Raw genomic sequence first — 20,190 nt, 5'->3', positions numbered from 1 at the left:
ACAAACATGGTATAACAAGGAACCAGACTTAGCGTATAACTAAAATAGAGTTTCATAAACATTAAAACTAAAAATAAAAAAGCATGAATTTTGAGTTAAATAAACAAACAAAAATCAGTTAAAAAAAACATGCATATTCAGTTAAATAAATAGAGAAAAATACCTGGAAGCTCGACCAAATGTCAACGTTCATGGAGGGGAGACAGAGCCACCGAGTGACCAAGGCAAGTAGCAGTATTGGAGCACCTTCCGACCGAGAAACGAACAGAGCTTGCGACAGCTTGGGTGCGCGAGGGAGGCTTCGCGGTGATCACAATGGCTGCTTAATGGAAGGGAAGGAGGGTTGCGACGGAGGAAAAGGGAGCGACCTGAGGACCAACGGCGGCGGCACGCGGATATGGCTGGCCGTAGGTGAAGGGCGACGCACTTGAGGAGATTCGGCGGAGACCTTCGCGTGAGGGCGGCGCTCTGAACTTTAGATGTAGCATCTCTTCATTTCTCTTGGAGTGGGTTCTAATTAGGGTTAATTGTGGGTTGAAACGGAGGATTTTATGATGTTGCTTCAAAAAGCCGGCCAGGTCACAGTTCGGTTCACCCGACCGGATCTCGGCCGGTTCATCGGTTTAATTTCAATTTTTAAAATATCTAATTTTTTCTTAATCAACCGACTACACTTAAACAAACAATAAAAGAAGAAAATAAGTCTGTTTGATTATGCTAAAGGTAATTTTTATTTGATTAGCTAATGTTTATAAATATGTTATACTAAAAATTTTAATGATGGTTTTAACATATATTTTTTTGATTAATCATGTTCTATATAGGAAAAACAATAAATTAGTTTTGTGTACCTTTTATATTGTTGATCTCTTTTTTTTTATTTTTAAGTATGTTGTACGTGATATATGTTATTACAGATAAACTGTTTCTTAATTATTGGTTTAGAATATAATTATCTTATATTATTTTTTATGATAAAATTTTTTGGAAATGTTTGGATGAAGAGAATAATTTTTTGGACTTAATTTTTGGTTTACTAACTCTTTTACTTTTATTTGATACACATTTCAAACTATTTTTTGGCATCTTTGACCTACAAACATAAAGTGCGTAATGAGTTATGTGTATATGTTGTACTATTTGGAGTATCTTGGATTTATTAGTTCCCTTATTAGTTTGTCATAATAATATTCTCAATGGGTGTCTTGATTATTTAATTTTAAGAAATGGTCATTTATTAATGAATATCGTTATTATTTGACATATTGAATTAATATTTAGCTTATTCATTATCCAATTATAAATATTAATTATAGTTTATAAAAATTGTAAGACTTAATTAAAATAGTTTGACTCATTTTTTGTGGCTTTGATGTATTCTTCCGCTGAGTACTAATTAGTAGTCACTCTATTGATGATTTGTAATTTACACCAGAAAAAATTTCTGGTGAGTTACATCATTTTAAAGCATTTTTTTTATTATACATATTATTAAAGAATTTATTATTATAGAAGTTACTTCATATTTTTAATCTCTTTTTATGTTCTCTTTAATTAGTTAATACCATATACAGGAACGGATCTAGAAAGTTTAATATGCAGGGGCCAAAATTTAGATAAATTTTTTCATTCCATAAAAGTAGTTAACATATAGTTATTAGAGTTGGTTTTTGAAAAGATTTATCAATATATATTCACAATTTTATTTTTAATATGATAATTACATAAAAGAAATATAACAATATCAAGAGTACATTATAAAATTATAAAAAACCAATAATTTATAGCGGATTTCTTTTAAAAATTATCACATATCTTATTATTCAAAAATTAATTCTTTCAAAGGTTTTTAAAAAATACTCTTATAGATACAATATATAAGATATCTTTATATTATTTTTTCTTTTAAGAACATAAATTTAGAAGAAAAATGAGTATTTTTTACAAGAGACATAATATCTAAAGTACATAATGTGATTACCAAAATATAATTACGTAAATATTTTGAATATAATAATATAAACATTAAATATAGTATTATAAAAAAATAAATGATGTTTTTAAAAATAAATATAGATTATTTTATAAAAACTAATTTGAAAGGTACAAAGACCTGAGGGTATGATATTAAGTTAGTTAAGTAAAAAATATTAGTGAACTAAACTGTTAAGATAGTAAAATTACATATAAAACTATTAAATTATGTAATATTTTTTATTCCTAAAATACATATCTCGTATATAAGTATAGTTTCTTAAATGTCGAGGGGGGGTCGAGGCCACTACTCGCCCCCCTCTAAGAAAGCTAGAAAAAACTAGCTCTAGAAAATACAAAAAAATTAAAACTAATGCTAACATTTTTTATTAACATACCTAAAATAAAACATAAAAATAAACCTTGAATGCAAATAAGAATACAGAAATTTTGAATTCCCTCCTATAAAAAGGTTTATAGGAGGAGTGTTTTACGGACAAAAAATTTTCGTAAGGTACTCCATGAATGAACTTATATAAATGACTATTATATGTAAAAATGAATCTTGTTATTTTTTCCAAAAAGTAATTGGCGTAAATTTTATTGTCGTATTATAATTGTGATTATGAGGCATATTTTTTGTTCTATATTAGTTTTATATTCTACCTTTACTGCACATTTCAGTATAAATTTTAATGTTCGTAGTTGCACACGTATTTTACCATGCATGTTATGTTTTTAGAACCGTATTTCTTATATCATGCGGAATGAATATAGTAAGATACGTAACATTATTTTAGTGATGAAAAAGTTGTATCACATTAATTATTAAACCATATATTTGTTGTATAATAGATATGGACAAAACCTGGATTCTTAAGCCACAAGATAGCATAGAATATAGACTAGGACTTAATAAGTTCCTAGACTTTGCATTTGCGAATGCATCGTCGGATAACATGATAAAGTGTCCATGCCCTCAATGTGGGTTTCAAGTTATGCAAACAAGAGAGGATGTGTACGATCACCTGTTGATAAAGCCCTTTCCCGCTGGCTATACTTTGTGGTTGCGTCATGGTGAGAAACCAGCTGAGGAGAGCTCTACTTGCACACCGATAGTTGAGAAACCTACACCCGAGGTGAAACCATATCTTTAAATGGTGCACGAGGCATTTAACTTCACAATGCCTCCTGGAAGTGAGGAGACCACAACAGCGGATCCTGTAGAAGATGATGATATAGAGTTGCCGTACTTGTACGATGGTCCAAGTCACGAGGCACAGGATTTTGCCGATCTTCTTGCGGATGGAGCGGAGGAATTATATCCCGGCTGCTCGAAATACTCAAAATTGTCTTTCCTAGTGAAGCTTTATCACATTAAGTGTATGTGTGGTGTGAGTGACAAAGCTATGTCGATGATTTTGGACTTATTGCGGGATACATTTGAGCAAGCCAAATTCCCGTCCACTTTGTATGAAGCCAAGAAAACTATCCGAAAGTTAGGAATTGAGTACAAAAAGGTAGATGCATGCCCGAATGATTGCATGTTGTATCGGGGTGAGGATGATGACGCGACCAGATGCAAGCAGTGTGGGACTTCACGATGGAAGCAGAAGACGCGAAAGGGTTCCGTTACGAAACTCAAAATACCTGTCAGAAAAAATGGAAAGCCTCTCCCAGCAAAGACTCTTCGTTACTTTCCTCTTATACCACGACTGCAACGGTTATTCATGAGTAGCAAAACTTCATCTGACATGTTATGGCATAAAGAGGCAGATAACAATGATGGGTACTTGAGGCATCCAAGGGACGTTGAAGCATGGAAAGACTTTGATGCAAAGTATACTTTTTTTTCTAATGATGCTCACAGTGTTCGCTTAGCTTTAGCAAGTGACGGTTTTAATCTTTTCAGAAATATGAGTACCACGTATTCCATTTGGCCTGTGATTCTTATTCCGTACAATCTTCCTCCCTGGCTATGCATGAAACATGCATCTTTTATACTCTCTATGATTATTCCCGGTCCTAAAATGCCGGGTAACGACATCGATGTTTATTTGGAGCCCCTGGTGGATGAGTTGAAGCAACTCTGGGATGGCATTGAAACTTATGATGCTAATAAGGGGACCACTTTCAAGATGCATGCGGCGCTAATGTAGACTATTAGCGATTTTCCAGGGTTGGGAAATTTATCTGGGTGGAACACGTACAGTGGGTTAGCTTGTCCCACGTATAACGTGGATGCTAAGGCTCAGCGACTAACATTCAGTCTAAAATGGTGTTACACGGGCCATCGCCGCTTCTTGGATTATGGCCATAAATATAGAGTAGACCGGATTAGATTTGACGGACAAGTTGAAAGCAGAGATCCACCGAAGAAGTATTCTGGAGCAGATGTCTTAAGGCAGCAGTGTAACATGCAAGTATCATTTGGGAAGAACTTAACTCTGACAGCCAAAAGAAGACGCATTGGTGAAGATGCAAATCAAGATGACTCGTATTGGAAAAAGAGGAGTGTGTTCTTTGAACTCCCGTACTGGAAGGATCACATGTTGCGTCATAACCTTGACGTGATGCATATAGAGAAGAACATTTGTGACAATGTGGTCTTCACTATCTTAAACGATAGTGTCAAATCAAAAGATAATCTTAAGGCTCGCAAAGATTTACAAAGCATGGGCATAAGGCCTGAATTGTGGCCGGATGAAGGTGGTAAATATCCTTCAGCAATCTTCACAATGTCGAATCCACAGAAGGATGTATTCTTGAAGACTCTACAGAACATGGTATTTCCATATGGTTACTTGAGCAATATTGCTCGTTGTGTTGACATCCGGCAGCGCAAGTTATATGGGTTGAAGAGTCACGACTGCCACATTCTAATAGAACAATTACTTCCAATTTTGGGAAAGAATGCATTGCCAAGTCCGGTATCGAATGTGATTGCGAATCTGTCCTCATTTTTTCTGAGAACTCTGTGGAAAAGCTGTAAATCCTATGCAGCTTGGTGCCCTTCAGAATCATGTTGTGAAAACTCTATGTCAGATGGAAATTATTTTTCCTCCATCCTTCTTCACTGTCATGGTTCACCTTACGGTGCACCTCGTTGATGAAATAAAACTTGGTGGCCGGTACATTATCGGTGGATGTATCCAATAGAAAGGTTAGCTTGATACTAAACACATTCAAGTCATTTTTTTTCAAATTCGTTACGTATATACTAAGCGTTATGTCGTATTTATGCAAAAGGTACTTAGGACAATTGAAGCAATACGTGCGTAACAGGGCACAAGCAGAAGGCTCAATTGCGGAGGGCTATTTATCTGAGGAGATTTTGACATTCTGCTCCAGATATTTGGATAATATTGAGACTAGAATCAACCGACCAGCACGAGTTGACGATCGACCTATTGATGTTACAAATAATACAGGATGTACTATGTTCCCAAAAATTGGAAAAGCTTCAGGGGCTGTATCATATTTTGTACTGACCCCAATGGAAAGAGATCAGGCACATCGTCATGTGCTAGTCAATTGCGAGGCTGTTGCTCCATTTATTGAGTAAGTATGCACACGTAACCATTAAGCACGATTATAACCAATTTCAAACACTCAGTCGTTGGACTAATTTCTTGTTATGTCGTAAAGTACATTTAGGTCAGAAACCAAGCGAAAATTACGGGATCAAATAAGGTCGCAATCTAAGATAGACCGTGTTGTGCATGCAGAATTTCCTCGCCGGTTCAAGCGTGAGGTTCGTAGAAATTTAACCTAACCAACTTATTTGTGCCCTAGAATTATAAATTATGAATTCCAATTTTTTATACGAACAAACTCTAATTTATGGTGCTAGGTTCCAATGGACAGTACTGTACATTCGAAAGAAATGAAGTTGCTGGCATGTGGTCCCATGCTTCAGGCAAGACGTTTTGGGGCATACAACGTCAATGGTTACAAGTTTAGAACCATCACAAAGGAAGACGGGCTGAAAACACAAAATAGTGGAGTTTATGTCTCATCCAATACAAGAATTTATGCCAGCATACGTGACAACAGAGTGACTGTTGGTAGTTGTTCCGAGGGTTACCTGAAATTGTAGGTCGATCTCGGACGAGATCTTCTGTGCTGGTCGGAACCGATGTGTCCGGCTGGTGAATGGTGACCGGAGCTGGTACGTCCGACTTGTTTGGACTTGAACGTGCTGCTGATCCTCTGTCACCGAAGGGTGGGGGGTACCTGGGTGCTCCAGTGTATTTATAGTAATGTGGGCTGACCTTTCGGGTAAGATAAGTTAGTTACTTTATCTTATCTTATCTTATTTTGAGTGAAGTCAGCTTATCTTCAAGAGAACCGCCTTTATCTCTATAGGCTTGAAGTGCCTTTGGATTTGGGTCGTGTTCCTCCATTTGGGCCCTTTACTGGGCTCTTTTATTGACACGGCCGAGTTCTTTAAGAAGAAGTCGGTCCGCTCGACCTGAAGAAGTCGGTCGCTTTATCATTGATCATTCCGGGTCGGATAGCTCGACCCAGGGTATGAACAGTGCCCCTGCTTGAGCTCGGTCTTCTTTGTCGAGGTCAAGTCCTTGACTTCAGTCCTTCTTGAAGCCGAACTCAAGCATTTTTGTCGATTCTTTCGTAGTAGCTTTTGAATGTAGAACGTTTTTCCTCAAAAAGCGCGTGCTTTTGTATTAGCGCTTTGTTCTGGGGAACGTGCGAGGGTTTAATACCCTAATTAATTGGCATTTAATTGCCCCGTTTCCCTTAAACTTCTTTATTTTTGAATTTCATACTCAGGAAACGGTTTCCCTTCTTCGCTCTTTTCGTAACTTCTTTGCAATTTCTTCCTTTGTTTTTCTTTCTGTATTTTATTTTGATGAGTGCCGGGATGTAGGCTGTAGAAGTAACTTGAAAGTCCTTGTTTGTTTACTGCCTCCAAGGGATGCCCCAAGGGCTTTGGTTTGAGTCTTGGGATTTTCCTTTCCTGTTTGTTTGTCTGTCGAGTTGTTTTGCCCCTCATCCGAGATGTTTTGTTAGTAATCCACTCTTCTTTTCTTTTGTAGGATTTAGTTGACCTCATGTCTTCCCGAAATAACGTTGTAGAGATGCCTTCCCAGGTTCCCGCAGGTATGGCCGACTGGGTGGACTCCATGGTTCTCATGTGTGTCTCGTTGGTTGATTCTGATTTTTGTGCTCAGCTTAGGCAGCTTCATAGTGTCTGTAGTAATTCTGGAGATGAGAAGAACTATGAACTTGTCCCCCCTCTTCTGACGAGAGAGTCTGCTTTTCAACTCAGGTTGTTGATGGTCGCCCTTTCTTTTATGCTTATGATTTTTTCTTTGGTCAGCTGGGTATCACCCTTCCTTTTACCAAATTTGAAGCCGATCTGTTATGGTCTTGTAATGTTGTCCCTTCTCAACTTCACCCCAATTCCTGGGGTTTTATTAAAATTTTCCAATTGCTGTGCGATGGTTTTGGTATTCCTGCTTCCCAATCTCTCTTTTTCTATCTGTTTGTCTCGACTAAGCCCGGTGTGGTAAAAAAGAAGTCAGCTTGGGTCTCCTTTCGTTCTACCCAAGGAAAGAAGGTTTTTTTCCATGTTTGACGAGTCGTTCCGTGATTTAAAAACTACTTTTTCAAGGTCTGAGCTGTTGAAGGAGCTCGGCCCTTTTTTCTAGATGAGAATGACGAACCTGCTTTTCCCTTGGAATGGCAAAAAGACGTGAGGGTCTCCCGGTATTCGTGGGAAATGTTGGATGAAGCTGAGCGAGCCTTTGTGACTATCTTAGAAGAACGCTGGGGTCAACCTCCCCATCTTGACACAAAGAAATTTCTAACCAATCCTTCTCTTCTTCAAACTGAACTGGGTATCTTGTGTTTCTTTTATTATCTTGTTTATGTTGCTTGTAGCTGTCTTTTCCGACTTATCCGACTTGTAGCTGAATTTTCTATTTTGCTTGCAGAGGCAATGAAGAATAATGAAGCTATGAAAGCTTTTAAGAGGGCACAGAGGGCAACTGCTGCCAGAAATGTTGCTGCCAGGGCAGCTGGGGAGGGATCCTCCCAGGTGCGCGAGAAGCCATCAGTGCAGAGTTCTGCCGGGGTGAAGAAAGTGATCCCTACACCCCGAGTTCGTTTGGTAGATCCTCACATCGCCTCTGCTGCTCCTTCTATTGCTCCTCCCAATAAAAAACAAAAGACTGCTGAGCCCTTCGACCTCGATGCTCCTGATTTTAATGCTATTGAATTCGTGGATCAACAAATCGGTCCCTACGGCGCTCTCTCCATGGACGATGTGTCCATACTTTATCACTTGGAATTCATGGCCCGAAATCATGTGAAGATGGCGTATATGTCGGCTGCCATATATCGGACTGCTCAGAATCTCCCTCTCCACGCCACTAAAGCGTTTATGGAGGAGGCAAAACAAGAGTTTGATCGGATGAAGGAGTTAAAGGAGGAGCTTGAGACGAAGGTGGCCAAGCTGGAGAAGGACTTGAAGAATGAGGAGGCGAGTTCTCAGTCATTGGCAGCTTCGTTGAGGTTGGCTGAGGACGCAGTCTTGATGCACAAGGATAGTTACGTTACCTCTTATCGAGAGGTGATGCGCCTGAGGGAGGAGCTCGACCATGCCCGGGAAGATTATTCTGAGTTTCAAGGTCATCTCGTTGGCAGCGTGACTGCTGCTTACGAGAACTTGAAGGAGCAAGTTCGGGTCATTGCTCCCGAGGCCGATCTTACCCTTTTTAGCCTAGATATTATTGTCAGAGATGACAAGATTGTCCCTGATGATGAGGGTGATGATGATGAGGTTATTCCTCCCCCTGTGTCCTCTGCTAAAGTGCCGACTTCTTCTGTTCCTCCGGTTGCACCTGATTCGGATTACCAGATTCTGAACCGGGAGGATGGAACTGTAGACGCCGTACCGATTCATACTCGTCCTCCTTCTCCTTGTCCTGATGCTGCCAAGAAGGCTCCTGATGCTTGCTGATCTCTTTCCTGGGAATTTGTGTAGTTGGCCCGGCTTGTGGGCTTTTTAAAACTTTCTTATTTATTTATTGACGCTTTCCTAGTTGCTTTTCTAACAAACAAAAAAGGTAGCTCGCCATCCTTAGATTTTGCTGGCCTTCGAGGCTTTTGCAACTTTGTAGATTTTACATAATGCCTTTTGATTTGCCATTTTTCTGTTTTCTGCTGATGTGTGATATCTTGTGGCTCGACCTCCTTGGGTTATTTCGTTGTTTGCAGCTTGAATCCTTTGAGGTTATGATTTGTGAGGTCCAACTTGTTTCTCGACTTTCTGTATTTGTGACTAGTTCCTTTGCGTTGGTCCCTTTTTAAGTTATTATTGTAATCCTCTCTTTCAGAGATTACTTTTTTATAACTTGTCTGTAGGAGATTAACTTCGTCAGGTCGATCTCTTTTTAGTTATTTTTGTAATCCTCTTTCTTGGACCTTTGTCAGGTCTCTTTCAGGGATTACTTTGATAACTTATCAGTAGTAGGAGTCCGACTTGGTTATGTCGGTCTCCCTTAAGTTATTTTTTGTAGTCCTCTTTCTTGGATCTTTGTTAGATCTCTTTCAGGGACTACTTTGATAACTTTTTGGTAGTAGGAGTCCGACTTGGTTATGTCGGTCTCCCTTAAGTTATTTTTTGTAGTCTTCTTTCTTGGATCTTTGTCAGATCTCTTTCAGGGACTACTTTGATAACATTTTGGTAGTAGGAGTCCGACTTGGTTATGTCGGTCTCCCTTAAGTTATTTTTTTGTAGTCCTCTTTCTTGGATCTTTGTCAGATCTCTTTCAGGGACTACTTTGATAACTTTTTTGGTAGTAGGAGTCCGACTTGGTTATGTCGGTCTCCCTTAGGTTATTTTTTGTAGTCCTCTTTCTTGGATCTTTGTCAGATCTCTTTCAGGGACTACTTTAATAACTTTTTGTTTTGGGCTGACTTTGTTATGTCGGGCTCTTCTAAGTTAAAGTAATCCTCTTTAATAGGGTTGGCCAGACCTCTTTCCAGGGTTTACTTATAACTTGGTTTGACTTGGTTTGACTTCTTAATGTTCGACCAGTTTTTAAGTTATTATTTTAGCGATCCGTAAGACCTCGTCAGGTTCTTTTTTAGATCACTTTCGATAACTTCTTACATTATTCTGTGTTCATCTTTGCCGATTTGTAGAAAGTGGTTGTCATCTCTAGATAGTCCTTTGGGTGAATCGCATTTTCACCTTTATCGGACGGTTGTCTTTATCGTGATCGTGCAGTGAAATTGTTTTTCACTTTCTGCTGATCTGTTGCTTTACAATCGGACGATGAATGCTTCAGATTAATGCGTCTTGAAATCTTTGTAGAATATCTAAAATATATTTTATTTAAAGGAAAAGTGCAAATAGATACATATAGGATTGTCTGAGTCTCAACTTGGTGCCTCATTAAAAAACTTTTTCAGGAAAAAGAGCGCATCCAATGATGAGATCTTTTATCTTTTTTTAACTGTAGTACCTTCTTAGGTTGCAAGCGTGCCACGACCTGGGAAGCTCTCGTCCCTCGAGTTCAGACAGTCTGTAGTAGCCCTTTCCAAGTACTTCTACAACTCGGTAGGGTCCTTTCCAGTTTGCTGCCAGCTTTCCTTCTCCTGGTCGAGTTGTTCCGATATCATTTCGGATTAGGATGAGATTATTCTCTGCAAAACTTTTCGGCACTACCTTTTGATTATATCTGGAAGCCATTCGGCGCTTTAGAGCTTCTTCCCTGATCTGAGCTCTTTCCTGGAGTTCGAGTGACAAGTTGAGCTCTTCTCTCTGAAGTTGGGAGTTTGCTCCCTCATTGTAGTGAACTACTCTGGGCGACCCTTCCTCGATCTCTACTGGAATCATTGCCTCTATTCCGTATGCTAATCGGAAGGGGGATTCCTTTATGGTGGAATGTGGCGTTGTTCGATATGCCCATAGGACCTGTGGAAGCTCTTCTGCCCAGGCTCCCTTTGCATCTTGTAATCTCCATTTTAATCCGGCCAGTATGACTTTGTTAGCAGCTTCGGCCTGTCCGTTGGCCTGTGGATGTTCAACGGAGGTGTACTAGTGCTTTATATTCAAGTCGGCTACTAGTTTTCTGAAGCCTGCATCTGTGAATTGAGTGCCATTGTCTGTGGTTATTGAATATGGAACCCCGAACCTCGTGACAATGTTTCTATATAAGAATTTCCGGCTTCTTTGAGCGGTGACATTGGCTAGGGGCTCTGCCTCGATCCACTTTGTAAAGTAATCTACCCCTACTATGAGGAATTTAACTTGTCCTGATCCCTGTGAGAAGGGGCCGAGAAGATCGAGTCCCCATTTTGCAAATGGCCAAGACGAGGTCACGCTGATGAGCTCTTCTGGCGGGGCGATGTAAAAGTTGGCATGTTTCTGACATGGTGGGCATGTCTTTACAAATTCTGTGGCTTCTTTCTGTAGAGTTGGCCAATAAAATCCTGCCCGAAGCACTTTTTTGGCGAGAGCTCGTGCTCCGAGATGATTGCCACAGATACCGCCGTATATTTCTTCTAGCACTTCTCTTGTGTTGGAGGTTGGCACGCATTTTAGTAAAGGTGTTGAGATTCCTCTTTTGTACAGGATGTTGTTTATGATGGTGTAGTACTGTGCCTCCCTTTTTAACCTTTTTTCCTCCTTTTCTTCTATGGGGAGTGTTCCTGTTTTGAGGTAGTTGGTTATAGGGGTCATCCATCCTTGGTCCTGACTTATTATAGTCAGGACTTTTTCCTCTTCCGAGATTGACGGGTTCTGCAACATTTCCTAGATGAGGCTTCTGTTGTTACCCCCTGGTTTGGTGCTGGCTAGTTTTGAGAGTCCATCAGCTCGGGCATTTTGTTCGCGGGGTATGTGGCAGATCTTATACTCCCCGATTTGTCCGAGCTGTTCCTTGGTTTTATCCATATACTTTTTCATGGTGGGATCTTTGGCTTGGTAGCTCCCTGTTATTTATGATGTAACCACTTGTGAATCGCTGTAAATGTTGAGTTTTTGAGCTCCGACCTCTTTAGCCAGCTAATAATGCTTCATATTCCGCCTGGTTGTTTGAGGCCGGGAACCCAAACTTGAGGGAGAGCTCGACTTGGGTTCCTTGGTTGCTTTCTATTATCACGCCTGTGCCGCTTCCAGTCTTATTTGAAGAACCATCCACGTAAAGGTTCCATTCTATGGGGGTTTCTAGGGCATCTGTGAATTCTGCGATAAAGTCGGCCAGATATTGTGATTTGATTGCCGTCCGAGCTTCATATTGGAGATCAAACTCTGACAACTCGACTGCCCATTGTAAGATTCTGCCTGCTAGATCTGTTTTCTGCAATATTCCTTTTATGGGTTGGTTAGTTCGAACCTTAATGGTGTGAGCCTGGAAGTACGGGCGGAGTCGTCGAGATGTTAGGATAAGAGTATAGGCGAATTTTTCTATTTGCTGGTAGTTCAGCTCAGATCCCTGTAGTGCCTTGCTAATGAAGTAGACAGGTTGTTGTCCATTTTCGTCTTCTCTGACTAGTGCTGATGCTACTGCCTTGCTTCCCACTGCGAGGTATAATATGAGTGGTTCTCCAACTCGCGGTCGGGATAGGATATGTGGCTGTCCTAAGAACTTCTTGAGGTCTTGGAAGGCTTGCTCGCACTCTATTGTCTATTCGAATTGTTTTTCCTTTCTTAAAGTAGCATAGAAGGGAAGAGATCTTATCGCGGCTCCTGCTAAGAATCGGGATAGGGCGGCCAGTCTCCCGTTGAGTTGCTGTACTTCTTTAACACATGTTGGGCTCTTCATGTTGAGTATGGCCTGACATTTGTCTGGATTTGCTTTAATTCCTCTTTGAGTGAGCATGAAGCCTAAGAATTTGCCTGCTTCTACTGCAAAGGTGCATTTCACGGGATTGAGTCACATGTCATGCTTCCTTATGGTGTCGAATACTTGAGCCAGGTCGGACAATAGTGTCTCTTCGCTTTGTGTTTTTATTAGCATGTCGTCCACATAGACCTCCATGATCTTTCCGATGTGATTCGAAAAAACTTTATTCATTAGTCTTTGATAAGTAGCTCCTGCGTTCTTGAGACCGAAGGGCATCACGATGTAACAGTAGTTCGCCTTTGGTGTTAAAAATGAGGTCTTTTCTTGATCTGGTGGATACATGGAAATTTGGTTGTATCCTGAATATGCATCCATAAATGAGAGATATTTATATCCAGAGGAAGCATCTACCAGGGCGTCAATACTTGGGAGTGGGTATGGATCTTTTGGACAAGCTTTGTTGAGATCGGTGTAATCGGTGCACATTCGCCACTTCCCATTCGATTTTTTCACCAAGACGACGTTGGCTAGCCATAGCGGGTATTTAACTTCTCTTATAAATCTGGCTTCCAGCAGTGCCTGTACTTGCTCTTCCACAGCCTGGGATCGCTCTGGCCCAAGCTTTCTTCGTCTCTGCTGTACCGGTCGAGATCCTGGGTAGACCGCCAACTTGTGGCACATTAGCTTAGGGTCTATGCTTGGCATGTCTGCGGCTTTCCATGCAAAGAGGTCGACATTATCTCGTAAGAATTGTATTAGCAATTATTTTAAATCTCCTTTGAGGATTGTGCCGATATTAGTTGTTTTTTCCGAGGTGTCCCCGATCTGAATTTTTTCTATCTCGCCCTCTGGTTGGGGGCGAAGATCATCTCGTCGTTGAACTCCGCCCAACTCGATTGCGTGGAACTCTTCTCCTTTACCTTTGAGGTTTAGGCTTTCGTTATAACAGCGATGTGCCATCTTTTGGTCAGCTTTTATCGTGGCTATCCCTTTTGGAGTTGGGAACTTCATACATAGGTGTGGGGTCGAGACTATTGCGCCGAGTTGGTTGAGTGTTGTCCGACCTATGAGAGCATTGTAAGCTGAACTTACATCGACTACGATGTAGTCTATTTTGAGGGTCCTGGATTGGTCTCCTTTTCTGAAGGTTGTATGTAGTGATATATATCCTAGTGGTCGAACCGGGTTATCTCCTAACCCGAACAGACTGTTTGGATATGCCTTAAGTTCTTTTTCTTCTAAGCTGAGTTTATCAAAGGCTGTCTTGAATAAGATGTCGGCAGAACTCCCTTGGTCTATTAAGGTGCGGTGTAGGTTGGCATTTGCCAATATGATGGTGATGACCATGGGATCGTCGTGTCCTGTGATGATGCCGGACCCGTCCTCCTTAGTGAATGTTATCGCTGGGATGTTGAGTGCTTCCTCCTCTCCTTCGACATGATATACTTCTTTGAGATACCTTTTGCGGGAAGATTTGGAGATCCCTCCTGCTGCGAATCCGCCATGTATCATGTGGACATGTCTTTCTGGTGTCCGAGGTGATCGTTCTGTTCGTTCGGTATCTTCATCCCTTCGTCTTTTTCTTTGATCATCATCTCGGGTGGCCAGGAATCGATCTAATTTTCCTTCCCTCACCAATTTTTCTATGATATTTTTTAATTCGAAGCATTCGTTGGTGGCGTGTCCTCTGACCCGATGATATTCACAATATTCCTTCCGATTTCCTCCTCCCCTTTTTCCTTTGAGGGGCCGTGTTGGGGGAATTTTTTCTGTATGGCAGACCTCTTTGTATATTTCGACTAGGGATGCTCTGAGGGGAGTATAATTATGGTATTTTTTAATTTTCTCCCCTTGTCAGTCTTCTTTTTTTTTAGATTCCTTATCTCTGTCACGGTAGGAGGCCCCCGATTTTGAGGTCTCCTAACCGAGCGTTTTTTTCCATGTTGATGTATTTTTCTGCCCGTTCCTGCACTTCGTCTAAGGAGGTCGGGTACTTTTTTTGATATAGACTGGCTGAAAGGTCCCTCTCGTAGGCCGTTGATAAGTCCCATGATGGCGGCCTCTGTGGGTAAGCTTTGTATGTCCATGCATGTTTTGTTGAATCTTTCCATGTAGTTGCGGAGGCTTTCCCGATCTCCTTGCTTGATCCCTAGTAGACTTGGGGCGTGTTTAGCTTTATCTTTCTGGATGGAGAATCTGGCAAGGAACTTTCCGGCTAGGTCGTCAAAGTTTGAGATGGACTTGGGAGGTAAGCTGTCGAACCATCTGATCGCCATCTTCGTGAGGGTTGTCAGAAAGGCTTTGCAGCGAACGGCATCTGAGACATCGGTAAGGTACATTTTGCTTCTGAAATTGCTGAGATGATGGTTGGGATTGGTGGTGCCGTCGTACAAAATCATATCCGGGAGTTTGAAGTCTTTTGGAATTTTGGTTTTCATGATTTCCCTGGTGAACGGATCCTGTTCTTTGCGTGAGCTTTCCTCAGGAGTGACCCGAGGGGCTTTTAATTTGAGATCGGCTTCTAATTGCTGTAACTTGTCTTCCAATTCTCGACGTCGTCGTACTTCTTTTTGTAGATCTTTTCTGATTTCTCGTTGTCGTTGGGTTTCTTCTTCAAGTTGCTTCAAGCGATCTTGAAGGGCTTCTATTGCTCCCGGTTTAGCTGAATTTTTGTCTCCATTGGATTCCAGAGTGTTTTTTGGTGGGGTGTCCGCATTTTTGTGCGGTGTTCTATTTTCTAGATCTGAGTCGTGGTCGTTGTCATGGTTGTCCGCCATGGTGATGGGATGACTTCCAGGTTCCCCGGCAACGGCGCCAATGTTCCGAGGGTTACCTGAAACTGTAGGTCGATCTCGGACGAGATCTTCTGTGCTGGTCGGAACCGTTGTGTCCAGCTGGTGAATGGTAACCGGAGCTGGTACGTCTGACTTGTTTGGACTTGAACGTGCTGCTGATCCTCTGTCACCGAAGGGTGGGGGGTACTTGGGTGCTCCAGTGTATTTATAATAATGTGGGCTGACCTTTCGGGTAAGATAAGTTAGTTACTTTATCTTATCTTATCTTTTTTTGAGTGAAGTCAGCTTATCTTCAAGGGAACCGCCTTTATCTCTATAGGCTTGAAGTGCCTTTGGATTTGGGTCGTGTTCCTCCATTTGGGCCCTTTACTGGGCTTTTTTGTTGACACGGCCGAGTTCTTTAAGAAGAAGTCGATCCGCTCGACCTGAAGAGGTCGGTCGCTTTATCATTGATCATTCCGGGTCGGATAGCTCGACCCAGGGTATGAACAGTAGTGTTCCATATTATGGAAAAATTGTGGACATAATCGAACTGAACTACAGCTGCCATTTCACAGTGGTTTTGTTCAAATGTATTTGGGCTGATACAACTACGAGCAGAGGAATTAAACAAGACCATCTGGGCTTACCAGCGTTAATTTCGCTCGTCCAATTCACACCGGTGATCGAGAAGAGGATGAACCGTACATATTAGCATCATAAGCTCATCTCGTGTACTATGTATGTGATGAAGTAGATCAAGAATAGAGTGTAGTGGTTCATGTAAAACCACGAAACTTGTATGACATGGAAGGAGAGAATGAAGATGTTGAAGCTGCTTTTTCTCCTCAGCCCGGGTTGAACATGTCAACAGCAGGCGACATCAGTGATTTACAGTTGACAAGGGATGATGATATAGAAGACCCAGTAGCAGATGTTTCTGATAACATCGATTATGTGGCATAGTGAAAATATGGCTAAACATGTACATCATTTTTAGAGTATCTGTGTGTGTTTGATAAGTTTAAGAGTGTTTATGATGTACGTAGTTTGCTGGTTACATTACTATCTGTGTTTTCGTATTTGAATTAAGTTTTTATTTTAATTTGATTTTCATGAATACCACCAGTTCCTCATTTTTTTCCAACGATTTTTGCTTTTAAAAGTTAGTTTTCAAAGCTTTGTTGTTCTCATCATCATTGTTATTGTTCTTAACCTCCAATAAAGAAAATTATGATATCGAGTAAATTATCTTGAATTACGATATTGTTATCATTGACAAATATATTTAATGCTAAAATCGTGTTGTAACAGGAGTAATGAAAACGGAGGATTTCTCATCATGCTGTGCAGGCACAACATTCGCTAACGAAATGGCTATGGCCTCTCCATTCTCTTCATTGGAACATGCAATTACGGTTGCCAGAGACATATGGTACCGTAAGTTGAATGTTAGGTCTTGGTTGGAGGCTATATCAAGACGATCTTGTTCTAATGAATACTTGAAAATGGCGAACGAAGCTACCATGCAGGTCTGTTCATTAACCGTACCCTTAAACACTTGAGTTAAACATTATTAATAAGTATTTTACTTTGATATATGCGTACAACATTTAACCAATGATAGTTGTTACGTTCATGCTAAAATTTGTAGGACCTTCATGAATGGGGATTAAGATACGAGGAGAAATTTGGCTATGTTTTTGTGACATTTGTAGCTGGTAGGACATCTGAAGACATACTTGCTGAATTAAATGTTAGAAATAAATTTCTAGCATAGAAAGTGAATTATAGAGACACAATATGCTTTACAAAAAAGACCATCAACTATACATTTTATTATGGTGTAGATTCGCTTTAATAACTCGCATGGTGTTGAGTTGGAGATTGCTTCAACAGAGGAATTGAAGTATATAGAACGTGCTATTAGAGAGCTTCTTTCCAAGAAATCTGTCCAAACTACCGATGAAGGAGATGGTAATAGTTAATTTTGTATTTGTTAATTTTGAAAGTCCTCTTTCCATAATTCCACAATTTTTTCCCTTAATAACTAGGTAATGACCTGGAAGTTATCAGTATCTTTTAAGTAGATTTATATGTTGTTGGTTGCATGTTCATGTATTCAGTGTCAGCTGAATATTCAGGTGAAATAGTTGCTGACACTCTAGATGGAGCAGACACTGATTTAGAAGACGATTTAGATGTTATCTCCTCCAGTGGATATGACATCTCCAGGGATGTTGAGCTCAATAAGGTTCCAGAAGACAATGAAACTTTAAACACCCAACATAGAGAAGATGCCGTACGAGCTGCAAAAAGGGATTTCGATCTAAACAAGTTGCCATGGTTTGGAGATGACTTATCAGATCTATTATCACGTTACTGCAGCAGGTTTCTGACATAGTATTTCTGGCCAGGTCAATACGATGTTGATGAGAAATTATGAATCAAAACTTGTTTGTCTACTTTAGTAATTCTGATTTTTATGCTCCATTGAACTTTGTTTTGAGTTTATGAATTCGGACGTTCACTTGATTTTTATGTTACCATTTATGGTTGAATACAAACTCAAAATGGCTGATAGTTCAAGAGAAAACCTTATTCGTAAATTTATTTTTAGTTATTCATTTATAAATATTTTTTTAATTAATGAATTCTTTTTTATGTAACACAAAAATGAAAATTTATTTAATGCATTAAGTTGCAGTATTTGAAACATATTTTTTCAGTAAAAAAAATAGCGAGGACTAGAATAGTTTTAAGAAGGCAATTATGTTTATACAAAAAAAATTCAAGTTAAAAATAATATTGCAGCGGTTAGACAAAAACCGCTGCAAAATGAGTATCAATGTATTCAACAACTTTACATTTTGCGACGGTTACAGAAAAACCGCTGCAAAATAAAATTATTTGGTAGCGTCTCCTAAAACCGCCACTAGAACCGCTGCAAAACAGGTACATTTCGCAGCGGTGACCGAAAAACCGCTGCAAAATTAGATCATTTGGTAGCATCTCCTAAAACCGCCACAAGAACCGCTGGCAGATTCTATTTAACAGCGGTTGAAAAAAACCGCTGCTAAATATCCGCCGCTATCTGCCGGTTTTCTTGTAGTGACGCCAACACGCAAATTGTAAAATCTTATAAGACACGGGACACACATACATATAAAATATAAATTATTTTTTGGATAAATCGTAATCATATTTTGATATTTTATTGATATTAAAATATAAATTAATTTCTTAAATTATTTTTAATGTCTTATTTTAATTATATCAAGTATTTAAAATATTTTTTGTTTTAATAAATAATAATATATACTATATCTAAATTCATTTCAAGAATATATGTTAAGAATAAGATTGGACACGCTGACACGTGATGGTATTTAAGTGTGTCCAAGCGTGTCTAGAGAAGAAATTTTTTTTTATTAAGATACGATTGGACATAGCAGACTCGTGTGTCGGACGAGTATCGGTGAGTGTCGTGTCTAAAATGTGTCCGACACACAGACACGACAACTCAACGAAGTGTTTGTACTTCATAGCATTTTGCCAAATACCCGAAAAAGTTTACCACTTGTAAAAAGGACATTTTGTTGTTATTTTAGTCATTTTTTAAAAATTTTTGAAAGCATTTTTTGGTTTTGATTTTTTCAAAATATTCTATCTACGCGTAAATCTTTGGAGACAATTTTTTTTATACTTTTCTCCATTTATTTGTCTCTAATTTCTTGCTTTTAGCTCTTCCACATAAGTATTTTTACATTTATTTGAAAGTACAAATAAGTCAAATAACATTTCATATTTAAATATGCCAAGTGATCAGGCTTGGTGCTTTGACTAAATAGCTATAAAGCATGTATATAAATATGATATAGGGATATGATACATACTACGAAAATACAACAGCATAGAAAAGTGTAAAATACGATAAAAGTTACATATGAGTTAAGTCTTAAAATAATTTTTGAAGTTATACTTGAATCTTAAAGTAATCTGTAACATTAATACTTATTTAAATTTGTTCTCAAACTTGCATTCTAAGATTCATAATAATCTCTAAAATACTTTCCATCATCAAAAAGTTGAGTTAGACCGATTTCTATCAAAACAACGTCATTTTGTATTTATTAAAAAAAACTATTAGCCTTCGAGTTTCTCTCCCCAACTCCTTTCCCCCTTTATTCGGCCATATTCTCAAATCAGAGAAACATATGCTTTTGATTTGTTTAACGTATTAAAGGTTTTTAGGTGTTGATTCATCTTCCTTTTTTTCTTATTTTTCTTTTTGTTTTTGTTGCTGAGTAATCTTGTGAATGAAACTCCATACAATTCTGAGAGAGGGAGGAGTGTGTCAAAAGAAAATAATAAAAAGATGAAGAAGATGAAAATGAAAGAAGAGTGTTTGATGTTAGGGTTAGTGAGAATAGTTGAGCTCTGTTTTGCCACCTCCAAGCTCTTCAACAAGATCTTCAACTACCTCAGTTTCACACGCGCCCTCAACTCCTCTGCCTTCACCTTTGGCCTCATCAACAATGACACCATGTCTGATACCTTCAATGGCGCCACCGTCTTTTGGGAACACATTATCACCTAGAACCTTCTATCACAGCACA

The 20,190-nt window shown here is 39.5% G+C and overlaps 1 protein-coding gene across 1 annotated transcript; it reads left to right on the top strand.

Moving 5' to 3' along the window:
• Window positions 1–3,131: 3,131 nt before the first annotated feature.
• On the top strand, window positions 3,132–8,962 carry LOC148547474 (uncharacterized). Its single transcript, XM_088495457.1, has 7 exons — window positions 3,132–4,129; window positions 4,187–4,904; window positions 4,978–5,105; window positions 5,224–5,535; window positions 5,632–5,728; window positions 5,828–6,041; window positions 8,814–8,962. Exons 1-7 carry the CDS (start codon window positions 3,132–3,134, stop codon window positions 8,960–8,962), a joined length of 2,616 nt encoding a protein of 871 aa, XP_088351583.1.
• Window positions 8,963–20,190: the final 11,228 nt, after the last annotated feature.

Source organism: Arachis ipaensis, chromosome B8 (genome assembly GCF_059453495.1).
Source record: "Arachis ipaensis isolate K30076 ecotype BB chromosome B8, ASM5945349v1, whole genome shotgun sequence".
Lineage (NCBI taxonomy): Eukaryota > Viridiplantae > Streptophyta > Magnoliopsida > Fabales > Fabaceae > Arachis > Arachis ipaensis.
Note: the sequence above shows the minus strand (reverse complement) of the source record. Positions and strands in the feature narration are given on the sequence as shown.